The sequence below is a fragment of the Mchenga conophoros genome, linkage group LG17, assembly GCF_057382185.1.
Source record: "Mchenga conophoros isolate Kocher_MC1m ecotype Shallow Benthic linkage group LG17, M_conophoros_male_GT1.1, whole genome shotgun sequence".
Classification (NCBI taxonomy): Eukaryota; Metazoa; Chordata; class Actinopteri; order Cichliformes; family Cichlidae; genus Mchenga; species Mchenga conophoros.
Window position 1 is genome coordinate 16,502,309 of NC_140542.1, and position 16,168 is coordinate 16,518,476.

A 16,168-nucleotide genomic window follows, 5' to 3' on the forward strand; every position below is an offset into this window, starting at 1 on the left:
CTACACCCTGGTGAAAACCAGTTATCCTGTTGCAGGGCTGGACTGGGACAAAAAATCGGCCCGGGCATTTTGACTAGAGACCGGCCCACCAGGATAAAGATTGAAAATGTGACGTCATTCAGGGGTAAAACCGCAAAGGATTCTGGGAACTTGTGGCAAGAGGTACTAGCGATAAAAAGAAACCCAAAAAATGCCAAGAAGCTGTTGTATTATTAACTGCAATAGCTGGTCGCATGACAGCCACAGGAAGCCGACGGGTAAAGAGATCGTTTTTTTTTTTTATCGGATTACGTCGTTGAAGAGACATTTTTTAAGCCATGTTTCCGAAGTAAGAGCCGACGGATGGTCTGGATATACCAAATATAACGTCTCAGAACACTTCAGCTCACATGTTAGTCTGCTCCAAGCATTCCCACAAAGGTCAGAGTTTTGTTGTAGTTAATACGTCATTTTTCTTAACATAATTGGTCAAAGTCAAAGTCAACTTTATTTGTCGATTCTGCCACATGTACAGGACATATAGAGAATAGAAATTGCGTTACTCTCAATCCCTAGATAAATATGTTGCACACTTGAATTAAAATGAATTGAAACCAGTGTGGCTTTGTGAGTTCGCCTTTACTGCATCTGCAAATATATACATGGACATAGCACAGCGTTACACACTTTTGCAGTCTCACATAACGCTTATAGGCGCACTGCCTTATGGGTAGTGTTTAAACTCAAATCACTAATATTTCTTACAGTGGAACAATGAAATAAACATAAACACAAGGTAGTGTGATCCACCAGTCTACATCTGCTGTGATTACAGCCCGGTACAGGTATAAATCCACAAAAGTGCCACGAGGTTTCCACACAAACTAATGAATCAGATCTAGCTGCTAATCGTTAGCATCACAGCTAATTCACATCGCTACCAATAACTTATATACTAATGACACATAGTGGGGATTAACGGCCAACTTTCCCACATTCTCTGCAACCCCGTGGACTCATCTGTAGACACATTTTAAGTTATTTACCATCTTGTATCTGCTTACCTGCAAATATATACATGGACATAGCACAGCGTTACACACTTTTGCAGTCTCACATAACGCTTATAGGCGCACTGCCTTATGGGTAGTGGCTGGCTTCTTTACTCCCGCTAGAGGTGCTCATTTTAGGGGATACTCCCTCTTGTGGTGTAACGGAGGAATAACTACGCTTCCTGCACTATGTCATTTTTGGAGACTGGGGCACACATTATTTTACCACAATCAAAGAAAATACAGATGTAAACAATCAGACCAAGCACAGCTCCAAGTCCCTCCTGTGATGCATCACAGTGTAAGATGAATGGTTGCTCAAAGTCAGGATAACCTAAAACGGGGGGCTGAATGAGGAAGTTGACGAGCTGACAGACCACCTGATGATGCTCATCTGACCATACCACTGGGTGAGAGGATGGTAGCTGACCCCCTTGATTCTTTGTCTTTTTGTTGTCTTTTGACGCCCTGACTCTCCCTTCCCCTGGCTTTTCTGAGGAGAGCAGGTCATAGAGTGGCTTTGCAATGCGCGAAAAGTTAGGAATATAGTTGCGATAGTATGAGATGAATCCCAACAGCTTCCTCACTTCCCCAATGGTGGTGGGGTTCCTTTGTTTTAAGGCTTGGACAGGCGCAATGTCAGCGGGGTCCATGGTGTGACCATCTTGAGTTACCAACCTCCCCAGGAATCTCACCTGATTTTTGAACAGTTCACATTTCCTGGGTGTTAATTTCACTCCATGGCTCTGATAACGCTGCAGGACCTGCTTTAGATCATTTAAGTGGTCCTCAAATGTTTTTGAATGAACAAGGTTGTCATCCAAGTAAGGCAGACATGTGTCGTCCCGCAGCCCTGCAAGGCATTCTTCCATCGACCTCTGAAACTCTGCCGGTGCAGACGACAGCCCAAAAGGAATTCTTACCCATTCATACAATCCCCAGGGTGTGATGAATGCTGTGAGAGGGCGACTTGACTCTTTCAGGAAGCCCTGGTGATAAGCCTTCCCTTGGTCTAAGACCGAGAACCAGGAGCTTCCTTTCAATGTGTTGAGCATATCCTGTATGCGTGGTATGGGATGGCGGTCCGGGATTGACTTCGTATTTAGCTCCCTATAGTCGCAGCACAAGCGGAGGCCGCCATCCTTTTTTCGCACACATACGATGGGGCTGGAGTAGGGGGATTTTGATTTCTTTATCCACCCTCTATTCAGCAAGTCTTCCAAATATTCTTTTACTTCTTTATGAAGTGGCTTGGGCACTGATGTATATGTTCGGCGAACAGGTGTGGGGTCGCTGAGGCGGATCTTAAGCTGCAGTGAGGGGATATTGCCAACATCGTGTTCATCACGAGCAAAGGCATTACTCTCCTCCCTTAATAGCTGCCTGATCTTCAGCTGCTGTGCCGGAGAGAGATGGTCGAGGGGAACTGGGGGGTCCCAAACACCTTCACTGTTGCTTCTTGTTCTGTTTTCCTGTTCCCCAATTTGGCTAGCTGGAGGTGTAGCTGTTGCTTCTACAGTAGATCTTGTTGTTCCCATTTGTTCTATTTCCACTGTCACTGTGTTTGCTGGGTAAATAGTTCGAACCCTCTGAGTTTGTCCCAAAACAGTTCTCGGAGGCAGTATGATCTCATAAGCTTTGGTATTAGTGACTGGGAGGCTCATACGGGACCAGCTGCCTTGCTGTAAATGGACAACGCCCTCTTGCACCTCCAATCCCTCTGGCATCTGAGGGTAGGGGCTGGGCTCGAATAGTACATCCTGACCTGCTGGGAGTGGGCCTGCTCTCACACTACACTTGACCACTCTTGTCTGACCAGGTGGGATACTCATTAATTCTCTCCCAGTTTTCCCTCTGCCCTCACCTAGCCCATCGTCTCCACTCTTCATCACCTTTATAAAGACCTCAGCTTTCTTACAGTCAATGGAGAATGCTGTGCTAACAGCTTCTGTTACAGCACGAGGTGGCTCTATTCCCCTCTCTAGCATGTATTCAATCACGTTGAAGCCAATTATTGGCTCCTCCGCCACCCCGTCTTCCTGAGCTACTAATACTGGCACGAGAAGTTCTAACTGCGCAGCCTCTTCTGTGGGCAACCTGAATTTGATTTCAACCCACCCGGAAAATGGGATTGGTGTCTGGTTTACTGCCCTCCCATCTAATATACCAGGCCCAATGATTTCAGTTAAACTCCTAACTTTGAGGTGTGGGATGTTCTGTTGTCTCCATTTTTCATTTATGAGACAAACCTGTGATCCCGTGTCCCACAACGCTGCGGTTTTTGCTCCCTCAAGCAGGCAGGTGATCAGGTGCTTCCTCCCTATAAGATTGAGGAGCTGGGCTCTTCGTTTTGGGGAGAGGAGGCTGACGGAGACCGCTTCATTCCTCTTATCTGGTGTGGCGGCTGCTGCTTTTGTCTCCAAATGTTTTATACTGTCCGTCAAGAGTTTGTGAACATCTTGTTGTTGCTCACCTTGGTTTAGTAGCTGAAAAGAGGGTGACGGGCGTGGGTTCACCGTGCTAGCTGACATACCAATCTGCTCTGCCCTGTCTGGAAGTTTTCTCGGGGTGCGGCATCCCCTTGACAAATGCCCACTTTGTCCACATTTGAAGCAGTGGTCGCAGTTTTCTCCTCTATTGCTGTCCTGACAATCCCTGCAGCCACGTTTGAGGCTTGGGCGGTGTGAGGGAGAAGGTCGGTGCGACTCACGAATCACTCCTTTTATTTCAGCTATTTCCCCTTTTAGTTGATTGATGATATCAAACAGCTCAGTTTCCTTGCGTGTCACTGTTGCTGGTGCTTTAGCAGCTTTACCTTTTGTCAAGGTGGAGAATGGCTGGTCTTGCCCACCCACTGCACCAACTGCTGCCTCTTGCACTGACTGTGCCTCTGCTTTTATCTCTCTTACTTTCATTTCTCGGGTGGTCTTTCTGAATTTTTGTTGCCTCTCCCACTCAAGGCTGGCCGCTTCATTTGTCTTTGCAATCAGCACATCGTCAGTGACTGCTGGATCATCCAGGTAGGGTTTGATCTGGTATTTCACATTGTCGCTAATCAGACCTGTGCCAACGGCTTGCAGAAACTTTTTCTGAATCAGTTCGACACTGTATTGTTCATCTGTCCCTGGCTCCCTTGATGATGCTAGGAGTCTTTCTTTCAGCTCGATTGCCCTAAATAGAAAGTTCTGTGGGGACTCATTACTTCCTTGAGTGATATTTATCAGCCGATGATAGAGGTCAGTAGAGCTATCCTCCTTGTAGTGTCCCCTCAGTATGGTACGAAGCTGCATGAGGGTGAGGTCTGTTTTAATCTCCAACATATCACGGAGACTTAGGCCTGGGCTTATGGCCCTAACAACAGCTTCAATAATTTCAGCTTCGCTGTGATTCTTTTTAAGTCCCATTTCGATTTGATGAATCAGGTTGGAGTATGACAGTTTGTCTTTCTGACCCCGTTCCCCAATTTGGCCACTGATTCTAAATTCCCTGCGTATAGTCACTTCAGGGGGCTGTGTTGCTGGTGAAGCAGGTAACGGTGATGGACGAGTAGGTAACTGTGCAGCCAGACCCTGACTAGTTTCTTGGGAGGCCATTCTGTCTGTCAATCTTGCCATTTCTTCCTCTAACCTTTTTGTTGAGGTTTGAAAACTTAGTTGCAATGCTGCATATTGTTCTTGTAGACTGGCCAATGCAACCGCATCCCTACTGACACTCTCTTCACGTTCCTGTGTAGGGTCATCTCTTTCCTTTAATTCTTTAACAGTTTTAATTAATCTGTCCAGGAATGTGTGTGCTACTTCCTCTTCCTCCACTTCAATAATTGTTTCAACTGCTTCACTTATTGTTCTGATCAGCGTGTGCTTCTTTGTCTGTTTTCCGATTGAGATTTTAGCTTGTAAACACACTTCTTGTAGTTGATCTGACCTTAACTGTAGCAAGCTCTCACTTAGCTGGTCTTGCAGTTGCTCCAACTCCATACTGTGGGTGACGATTCTGTAATCTCACACTGCTTCTCAGTAGCACCGCTGATCCCACCGTTGCCACCAAATTTTGTTGCACACTTGAATTAAAATGAATTGAAACCAGTGTGGCTTTGTGAGTTCGCCTTTACTGCATCTGCAAATATATACATGGACATAGCACAGCGTTTCACACTTTTGCAGTCTCACATAACGCTTATAGGCGCACTGCCTTATGGGTAGTGTTTAAACTCAAATCACTAATATTTCTTACAGTGGAACAATGAAATAAACATAAACACAAGGTAGTGTGATCCACCAGTCTACATCTGCTGTGATTACAGCCCGGTACAGGTATAAATCCACAAAAGTACCACGAGGTTTCCACACAAACTAATGAATCAGATCTAGCTGCTAATCGTTAGCATCACAGCTAATTCACATCGCTACCAATAACGTATACACTAATGACACATAGTGGGGATTAACGGCCAACTTTCCCACATTCTCTGCAACCCCGTGGACTCATCTGTAGACACATTTTAAGTTATTTATCATCTTGTATCTGCTTACCTGCAAATATATACATGGACATAGCACAGCGTTACACACTTTTGCAGTCTCACATAACGCTTATAGGCGCACTGCCTTATGGGTAGTGGCTGGCTTCTTTACTCCCGCTAGAGGTGCTCATTTTAGGGGATACTCCCTCTTGTGGTGTAACGGAGGAATAACTACGCTTCCTGCACTATGTCATTTTTGGAGACTGGGGCACACATTATTTTACCACAATCAAAGAAAATACAGATGTGAACAATCAGACCATTTAACTAACTACAATATTGTCACTAAAGATTATGGGGGGTGTCTTGTTTTGTCCACAATGTCTTTCTTGTCCTTACAAATAGCAAATGAACATTTAAATATATTTAAATATAAAAGTGATTAAAAATGCAAGTAAAATAATTAAAAAGTAAAAATTTAAATAAATACAATTTTACATATAACAAGAAAGCTATACAATATACAATATAATGGGTAAGTGACATTGGTGATATAGGTTACAAGCAAGTCTGGCGCTGAACAGAAATTGTCGCGCTATGCTCCTTTATTTATTGTGCATAAATAGTGAATTGTCCTGACACAATATTGCGTTTCGCTTCTGTTATTATGGTACACTGACAAAAACATATACTTTTATTCACAGGATAAAACAGTTGTTTTGTATCACTAATTGTCCAGTGCGATTACAGCATACAATATTGTTGTCACTGCTATATTTCTGTGATGCTACCAGAAATTATTTCCACTACTAATTAATTACCGTTGAGCTCAAAGGTTATATTAATAAACGGTTAACGAATGTGTATCTATGAGGACGATTTGTGAGACTGGTAAACTTACCTTTGTTCGTACGATGGTCTTTCGTTCTACACGGTGCATTTCAAGGTCCTGTACCCATCCGTCGGTAAACTGTACCTGGGCTTGTTGCAGTGACCTGAAGTTACTAAACTTCATGAGTGTATGCACTCACTCCAAGAACCGTGTAATTATAAATCTGAGCGTGGTGAAAGTTGGGCAGCACGCTGACGTCTTTTGTCCACTCTGGGTGCTCCTAAGGGTCTGACCCTTTCACTCCTTTGATTTTTTCCTCGTATCTTTTCTTTGTCTTTTCGTCAAGTCTGTCTTTGTACGGACCGGCATTGTTCTCCTTTTGTTTTGTACATTCCTTTTTTGTGCGGCAAAGAAAAAACAAGAAGGTATTGGAACCGGAGAATGAACGTTTAGCGGTGCTGCAAACGCTTGCATTTGATGCGGTACTTGGATTGTTTTGCCACGAGTTCCCGGCATGCAATGCGCGAAAACCACGTGATTGCTAAACAAGGGGGAGGGTGCATCCAGCCTCCTCGGCTGTAATTGGTCCAGCCCAGAGTCGATCATGACCAATTGGCCAATCCAACACCTTTCATTATATATACCCTTCCTAAAATAAAAAAAAATCCATCGGCCCATAAAAACAAAAAAATCGCCAGCGGCCCACCGGGCAAATGCCAGTTCAGCTATGTCCTGTTGGGATAATAAAGTGGCCAAAGGAGGAGGAGAAGCTGCTGACATCAAGGCAAGAAAAATACAGAAGCAACGTTGAATGCTGGGAGCTACAGACCTTTTCTGAAGTTCAATTTTCAGTTCAATTTCATTTGTATAGCACCAAATCATAAATAGTTACCTCAAGGTGCTTTAGATTGTAACCTTACAACAATACAAAGAAAACAGAAAACTCCCAACAATCAAATGACTCCTATGAGCAAGCGCTTTGGTGACAGTGGGAAGGAAGACTCCCTTTTAACAGCAGGAAACCTCTGGCAGAACCAGGCTCAGGGAGGGGCAACCATCTGCTGTGACCGGAGGAAGACAGGACGAAGCCTGTGGAAGAGAGCCAGACATTAATAATAACTAATGATTGATAATGCAGAATGATGTATAAACACACAGTGAGTGAAAAAGGTGACTAAAAAAGAAACCCACCCTAGACACACATCCAGGCTGGACTACTGGAATTCGTTATTATCAGGATATCCTAAAAACTCAGTGAAAAGCCTCTAGTTGATCCAAAATGCTGCAGCAAGAAATCCTTAAAATCCTTCTCACCACATACAAGGTCTTGCATAAAAGGCCCTATTTGATCCATGTGACCTTATAGTACTGTATCACCTCATTTGAGCACTGCAGGCTTACCTGTGGTTCCAGATTTAAAAAAGAGCTTTTAAAGAAGCTTTTGAGTCACTGAAAGAAAGATATCTTTCTAAACTCCCCACTGTTACACACCATGCTCAGCATGTGTTTCATGCACTGAATGGTCTGCACTGCAGATTTTACATACCCTAGCCTTCTCTTTCCACCACCCTGGATTACCACACAATGATAAAGATGATTATTTGTACAAAACTTTACTGTTGCACATTTGTACAGTTTACATTTTTGTAGTTTATCGTGTAACAAAGCAGAAGATTTCTTTTGTTGTTCTTTTTAATAAGATCTTTTGCAGCAGATTCAGGGAGCAGTGCCTGGGAAGGCTGGCCAACTTGCTTGGTGGCCACGGTCTAATCATGCCTCCAGTGTTTCAGTAGCTGAATCCTGGAAAAGGAAGAGCTGTTTATTTAAAAGATAAAACTGTTAAATTATAATTTCATGATGTAAATACATATCAAGAATGACAGTAAAAGTGGTAAAGCTTTGGTCATTTTCAGTGGGTTTGCTCATTAATTAAGAGATTAATATATTTAAATATGGACGTTTTCAACACAAACTTTTGTAGTCTTGACTACTGGATAAACAGCACAAATAACAATGCAGACCTGGTTCATGCAAATGAACAGGTCTGCATTGTTATTTGTTACAAACAAACAAACAGCTTTCAAATCAAAATTCTAGAAAGTGCCTTGTTTTATAGAACTATAGAGGGCAAACTTGTTAGGAGAGAATCTGTTGCTATTTGCAGACACATTCATATTGTAGCAATCATTAATTTTATTGCAATTTGACTGAGGTTTTTAAATGTAGCTGCTTAGTGACATCACAATAAACATGGGTATGGTTAGCAATTCAGCACCGGAGCCAATGTCTATGCCCCACTATTATTTAAGGTGAAGACTTTTCCCACTTGCCCAAAATGAATTCGATATTTCTCAACAATTACAAATTGTGCAAACCATCTTGATATCAATATTAAGCTAACATTCGAGAGACTTAATTCTAGGTGTAAGCGTCACAGTGGATGCTTTTGTGTCAGAGTAAGTGAGGATGGAACACAAAAATATGAAGTTGTCTCATCTTTTATAGCATATACTCCCTTTGAAAATTGGCGCAATAAACCAAAAGCTGAAGAAAACAATGTATCAGCATGTGGGCATTACCTGTGGAAAGACTGATGCTCCTGAAGCGAAACAGAGAAAAGTTGGCACCATCTGTGACAGTTCAAATTTAATATTGAATATCAGACATTAAGCTCTTGTCAAGGGTCATTTTTTGCAAAGCAAAAAAAGTGAATGGATGACCACACTTTACACAACAGCAGAGTGTTGTGCAATGTGTCTGTGCGTAAACAAGCAAATAAGACCGAAAATATCGATTCATGATAGGAAACTGCTAATGAAGCACGATGGGAGAGTGCGGGAAATGGTTTTATAGCGGTGGAGTCTTTGGAAGCCAGACAGCAAATTTTTTTCAACGGTGAAGTTTAGTTTTGGTCTTTTGCTGCTGTTTCAGTGCATTTTTGGAACTTCCAAGAATCTGCAAGATCTGTGCTTTCTGTGCTTTCAGCAGAGACGTTGTCCGCGTACATGCGGTCAGGTGAAAGCGGGGATGTGTACTTTGTGTTTGCATCTTTTCACGGAACCCATTTACCTGCTCTTTGTTTGTTTAGGCTGCGTTTGGTGGTCATAGAAATGTTTTTCTGAGCTTTTAGCTGGGATTGGAATATACCAGACATGTCCATATTTAAATTACAGACCTGGTGGCACAGTACATGAAACCAGATTCCTTGGCAGAGGGGGAGCATTCAACATATCGCGTTCCATAATCCATGAAGAGGTCCATGCCAAGGCGCTCAAATGGGACCTCCATTAAAAGTAGTGAGTGCAAAGGCATTCTCAGAACGGTACCTATTCCTTCTTGGGCCACCAGCATGCCTGGAACTTCTCCAAGACTGCCCGGTGGTCGTCTTCCTCCCCCATCTGGTGGAATGTGGACCAGGGGGAGAAGAGAAGGTGCCAGAGAGAAGCCAGATCTAGTGACCAGGTGTATGGCAGCTAGCTCCCCTACTATGTTTGCCAGTGACTCCACTGCCTGCATGGGACGCTGGTTTGACATGTAGTCCAGGGCTGTTGGGAACCTCTGTTACACGAATCAGTGTTATCTGTTGCCAGCACGACACACACACACACACACACACACACACACACACACACACACACACACACACACACACACACACACACACACACACACAAGATAGTACTGGGTTGTAATCGAGTCATAGTGATCGGCCCGAGTACATACTTTAAGTTAAGTTAGCAAGTTGATAACCATGTTTGTGTGACCATTTATCTTGATTGCCAATGTTAAGGTAAGTGATTTTAAAGATTTGAAAACCTGTTTCCAGAGTTTGTTTGAAACTTGTTATTTTCACTTTGACTGGTGGTCAGCTTGTGGCTGGGTGCCAGTTCCACTCAGGTTTGCTGACTTCACAATGTGTATTCACACTTCACTAGTATGATTTTCATTAAGAGGAATAGAGAAAGGCAATTTGTGTGTGTATCTCTGGCCACATCTGCATTTACATATTGCAGTGCAAGTTTGTGAAACACATTTCACAGAATTTGTCGGCACACAGTGTATTGTGTGCAGTGTGTGAGACTATGCAGGTTTAATTAGCATGGCTGCTGCAGGATGTGTGTAGTCTGAAAACCACAGAATAAGTTTAGCGCACACTTTACTTCACTTAGTTAATTCTCTGCTCTGCAATACCCACTGATGTAGTTGAGATAATTCAAGTAGTCATACAGAGAACAAAAAGACAAAACATTTAAATATTTCCTGAACTAATATTTATTTATGAATGAAGAGGAAATACAGTTTATCTTGGTAATGTATTCTGCACAGATTCGGTGTGGTTAGATGTGTGCGTATGTAAAATTCCTCTAACCCATTATGCAAAAAATGAACAATCCAGTGATCAGAAGTGAGGACAGAAAATGAAAAAAAGATAAGCACTCAGCACAGGGTTTCAAGTAACAAAATTATTCAGCAGCTTGTAGCAACATACTTCATTTTATTCAGTTTCATCAGTTTATTCATTGATACCCAAAAAGTTGATTCTGTTCATCTGGACGTAACGTTTTCAGTGGGAGAAACGTTACGTCACTCATCCAAGTGACTTCTTCAGTCTCAGCTGACTGCAGGTTTCTCCAACTTTATAAACAGTAACTTTGCACAATGACTGAAACGAGCTAACTGAAGGAACAATGGGCTGTGAGGTCAGTTCCTTGATCTTTAATATGAAAATTGTCATGACCATTGATCAACAACTACTGATCATAGACCATTGATCATTGGTCAATGACTATTGATCAGTGGCCATGAGTACCATTCACAGAGAGTTGTGCAATCACAGCATTGTAAGATAGTGACAGATGTACCCTTAGACCCCCTCCTTGATTCAGAGAGGGTCTTTCCCTTTTCACGTAAATGGCCTCCTTGACTCCGCGCTCAAACCAGCGTTCCTCCCTGCCCAGGATGTTACGTCCTCATCATTGAAAGAGTGTCCACTGGCCTGTAGGTGTGAATAGAATAAAAAGATTTTCACAGAACTCTGTGAAAAGTTAAGTAAACCATTACTGCTGCCATGTAACTTAAAAGAGAGTCTAGGTACTGCTAATCAAATGCAGTTGATTAACTGATCATCAGCATGTGACCAACTCTATTGAAGCAGCCTAGAGCTGGTCTAGAGCAGCGGTCCCCAACCCCCGGGCCACGGACCACTACCAGTCCGTGAGTCGTTTGGTACCAGGCTCGGGTGTGAGGGTTTTTATTAGGTTTATACTGTTTTATTGGTTTTTATCGTTTTTTAAAAAATCGTTTTTATCACTAACTTGGTTCCCCTGGGTCTTTTCCTGTGTGTTATGAATAAATCTTCTTTTTTTTTGGTACCGGTACTGTTTTTTTTTTATTTTGTTGTATTTATCCGCAACACCTTAAAGGCTTGTCCGTGAAAATATTGTCGGACATAAACCGGTCCGTGGTGCAAAAAAGGTTGGGGACCGCTGGTCTAGAGCATTCATTGGTGTATTAACACAAAGGCACAATCTTCCCAGGAGTGGGCAAATGAGCAAATTCACCCAGAGGTCAGACTGTGCAATGTTAAAAACCCCATGTCAGACTCTACTTGCCTCAGCATGTTAAACATTAAGGTGAATGATAATATATGTGTCTCTGTTTGTGTTTGTGTGGAAGCTGGAAAGCTGGAAAACACCTTTCCAACAGATATTTGTATATATTGGCTCAGTGCCTCAGTAACGTCAATTGACTGTTGGATCCAGAACTATTCCTCAAGGGCAGTGGTTAGGAAACCTTCAATATTATAGTTGTTGCGAGAGGGGAAAGGGGTGGTAAAATAAGATTCTTTTCCAGGGTGGTCTTTTCTTCTACAGTTCAAACACAGGAGAGAAAAATGGTTTAAAAAAAGATGATGCTGGGCGGTCCCTGGGATCATGAACCCACACAACCAAATGGACAGTGACAAATGCTTAGACACACAAACAGACACACACACAGACTCAAACTTAAGAACACTGCAGACACATGCATAAACATATACATTTACACACTATACTTGCACACATATTCCCTCAGATTCTCTTGCATAATGTCATAATTGCATGTTTTTAGATTTGTGTTGTGGAACATTTAGGCTGTCTGAGAGCCATAATAGTGGATAGAAGGGCACTGTTTCATGGTAAGTCACCAGACACTGGAAAATACCAGTTGGGTCTATCTTTGTTTGTCTAACTTGGGACAAAAAGGAAAGCATGGATGGTTGTGATGCTTGTATGTCTTAGAGGCACCACATGATTGTGTCTTTGTGGCCGAGGTGGCTGTATGTCTCTGTTTGTTTAATCTGGAGAGAATAAGAAAAGGGAGGTAAGAGAATGTTGTGGTATTTGGTGCCTCTGTGTCTTGGAGGCTCTGTGTAACTGTCCGTCTGTATATAACCGACGTGTATTTGTGGCTAAATTTATATTCTAGGGTATTTCATTGTAGAGCTGTGATACATTTTGACATTCAAAACTAGAATGCAAAATTTATCAGCTCTAAAGGAGGTTTTTCACTGTACGACCTCACGCTTCATTTCTTAGCTTTTCAAGACACCATTACCTATAAAACAAAGCCTGATAGTCTGATTGAACACCAGCTGAAGTTTTTCCATAAAGCTAAACTTGAGTTTTTTACCTGTGTTTGTTGCCACAGTGACACATTAACAAAATAACTTGAAAGGGTTCAGTGGCTTTCACCACATCCTCTTCGACTCATATTGAAAAATTAATTTCCTACTGTATGGAAATTTAATTTTTGATCAAACAAAAAGCATCATTAACCCTAGTTATTGATCCATACAGAGTCCACACACTGCTTTACTATTTGGACGGACCTTTGTTGTTTGATACAAATTTTTCAGGCAACAATTCTTTGGTAAAAATTGTTACCAATTGGTTTTTGGTAACCCTGTTTGTCACCTCGGCAATAACCAAGCTTCTGACTTTATAGGACAAGTAATCCCATATCACTTATGTGAGATGATGATAGAATTTCCTTCAAATACCTCCCTTCTATAGGAGGCACTTGAGTTTTCGTGGAACTACATGTGTTTGCTATAAATTCTTGTTAATGTTCAGATTCATTGAAGTCGAAACCATTAACATGTATCACTGATTCACTTTGTTTTTCTCCTACAGGGAGTGCAGAATTATTAGGCAAGTTTTATTTTTGAGGAATAATTTTATTATTGAACAACAACCATGTTCTCAATGAACCCAAAAAACTCATTAATATCAAAGCTGAATGTTTTTGGAAGTAGTTTTTAGTTTGTTTTTAGTTTTAGCTATTTTAGGGGGATATCTGTGTGTGCAGGTGACTATTACTGTGCATAATTATTAGGCAACTTAACAAAAAACAAATATATACCCATTTCAATTATTTATTTTTACCAGTGAAACCAATATAACATCTCCACATTCACAAATATACATTTCTGACATTCAAAAACAAAACAAAAACCAATCAGCGACCAATATAGCCACCTTTCTTTGCAAGGACACTCAAAAGCCTGCCATCCATGGATTCTGTCAGTGTTTTGATCTGTTCACCATCAACATTGCGTGCAGCAGCAACCACAGCCTCCCAGACACTGTTCAGAGAGGTGTACTGTTTTCCCTCCTTGTAAATCTCACATTTGATGATGGACCACAGGTTCTCAATGGGGTTCAGATCAGGTGAACAAGGAGGCCATGTCATTAGTTTTTCTTCTTTTATACCCTTTCTTGCCAGCCACGCTGTGGAGTACTTGGACGCGTGTGATGGAGCATTGTCCTGCATGAAAATCATGTTTTTCTTGAAGGATGCAGACTTCTTCCTGTACCACTGCTTGAAGAAGGTGTCTTCCAGAAACTGGCAGTAGGACTGGGAGTTGAGCTTGACTCCATCCTCAACCGGAAAAGGCCCCACAAGCTCATCTTTGATGATACCAGCCCAAACCAGTACTCCACCTCCACCTTGCTGGCGTCTGAGTCGGACTGGAGCTCTCTGCCCTTTACCAATCCAGCCACGGGCCCATCCATCTGGCCCATCAAGACTCACTCTCATTTCATCAGTCCATAAAACCTTAGAAAAATCAGTCTTGAGATATTTCTTGGCCCAGTCTTGACGTTTCAGCTTGTGTGTCTTGTTCAGTGGTGGTCGTCTTTCAGCCTTTCTTACCTTGGCCATGTCTCTGAGTATTGCACACCTTGTGCTTTTGGGCACTCCAGTGATGTTGCAGCTCTGAAATATGGCCAAACTGGTGGCAAGTGGCATCTTGGCAGCTGCACGCTTGACTTTTCTCAGTTCATGGGCAGTTATTTGGCGCCTTGGTTTTTCCACACGCTTCTTGCGACCCTGTTGACTATTTTGAATGAAACGCTTGATTGTTCGATGATCACGCTTCAGAAGCTTTGCAATTTTGAGACTGCTGCATCCCTCTGCAAGATATCTCACTATTTTTGACTTTTCTGAGTCTGTCAAGTCCTTCTTTTGACCCATTTTGCCAAAGGAAAGGACGTTGCCTAATAATTATGCACACCTGATATAGGGTGTTGATGTCATTAGACCACACCCCTTCTCATTACAGAGATGCACATCACCTAACATGCTTAATTGGTAGTAGGCTTTCGAGCCTATACAGCTTGGAGTAAGACAACATGCATGAAGAGGATGATGTGGACAAAATACTCATTTGTCTAATAATTCTGCACTCCCTGTATATTACACATACTACATACTGCATGCTTTTCCTGTTAAGCCGTATATTCTTCATTATTGTTACTGTGACAGATGCTCATGGTATCATGAAACACGATCCAATGGCAGAACATCTTTGGGGTAAATGAGATCAGAAACGCATTGACGTGTATGACTAGAGCTGAAGAATTAAAATATGGGGATGGATATCTGATGTAACATCATATCTCTAAATAGTACAATTCATGCTCCAAAGTATTAATTTTAAACCGATTCAGGTACAGTGGGGCACCCTAATTTACGAATAAATTCTTTACAAATCCTACCATGTGGATTCATGGATTTTTTTTTCACATTCTGTCTCTCACAGTTGAAGTGTACCTCTGGTGCAAATTACTGACCTCTGTCATCATTTTAAGTGGGGGAACTTGCACAATCGGTGGCTGACTAAATACTTTTTTGCCCCACTGTATATACTGGGTACACCTTCACGGGCAGCCTAGGTCAACAGTAGCTTTCTCTTTGACAAGAAATCTGATGCTGCAGTCAGGTCCAACAAAAACACCAACTGCCGATATGAAAGATTTTAATTTCTGCTGAGCCTTTAGGTGGATGATTGAATTTATTATCAACAGCATGAATATATGGAGCTAAACTGTGTTGTGTCAACGTTCCAGGCTCCTGCAATCAGTTTGTTGGTGTTAGGAATGTTTTTCTGGCATACTTTAATCCCTTTATTACCAACCAGTCAACTTTATATGAAAGTTTATTTTCATTGAATTGTGAATCTTTGTTGTTTTACAATCAAAACAGAAGCATAAGAAAATATTTACTGCTGACGGAAGATATCATGCAAGAGCGGAAAACTATGTGACCAATATGGTACATTACAGCATTTCAGCACGGCTGACAACTACAACACCAAACTCATAAGTAAAAAGCAGAAAACAGAAAAATAAAGTTCTTAAAACTGGAACATTATGAGCTGCTGAGAAATGCAAGCACAGTGCAGAGGCTCAATAGCAGACTTGTTTAAAGTGGTAGGTTTTCTTCACACCATTCCATTAGGCTTCTCCTCTCCTTTCATAAAGACTGTAGACGACCTGTTTTATCGGTGGGGGGTAATTA

General features: G+C 42.0%; 1 protein-coding gene across 1 annotated transcript; it reads right to left on the reverse strand.

Moving 5' to 3' along the window:
• Positions 1–1,204: 1,204 nt before the first annotated feature.
• On the reverse strand, positions 1,205–5,207 carry LOC146555253 (uncharacterized). The gene has a single exon (XM_085252834.1). It carries the CDS (start codon positions 5,006–5,008, stop codon positions 1,205–1,207), a length of 3,804 nt encoding a protein of 1,267 aa, XP_085108960.1. The 5' UTR covers positions 5,009–5,207.
• Between the last annotated feature and the right edge of the window lie 10,961 nt (positions 5,208–16,168).

Bases quoted from the DNA above. Each gene is read 5' to 3' on its own strand.
- LOC146555253 (XM_085252834.1), bottom strand. From the start codon at position 5,008: ATGGAGTTGGAGCAACTGCAAGACCAGCTAAGTGAGAGCTTGCTACAG.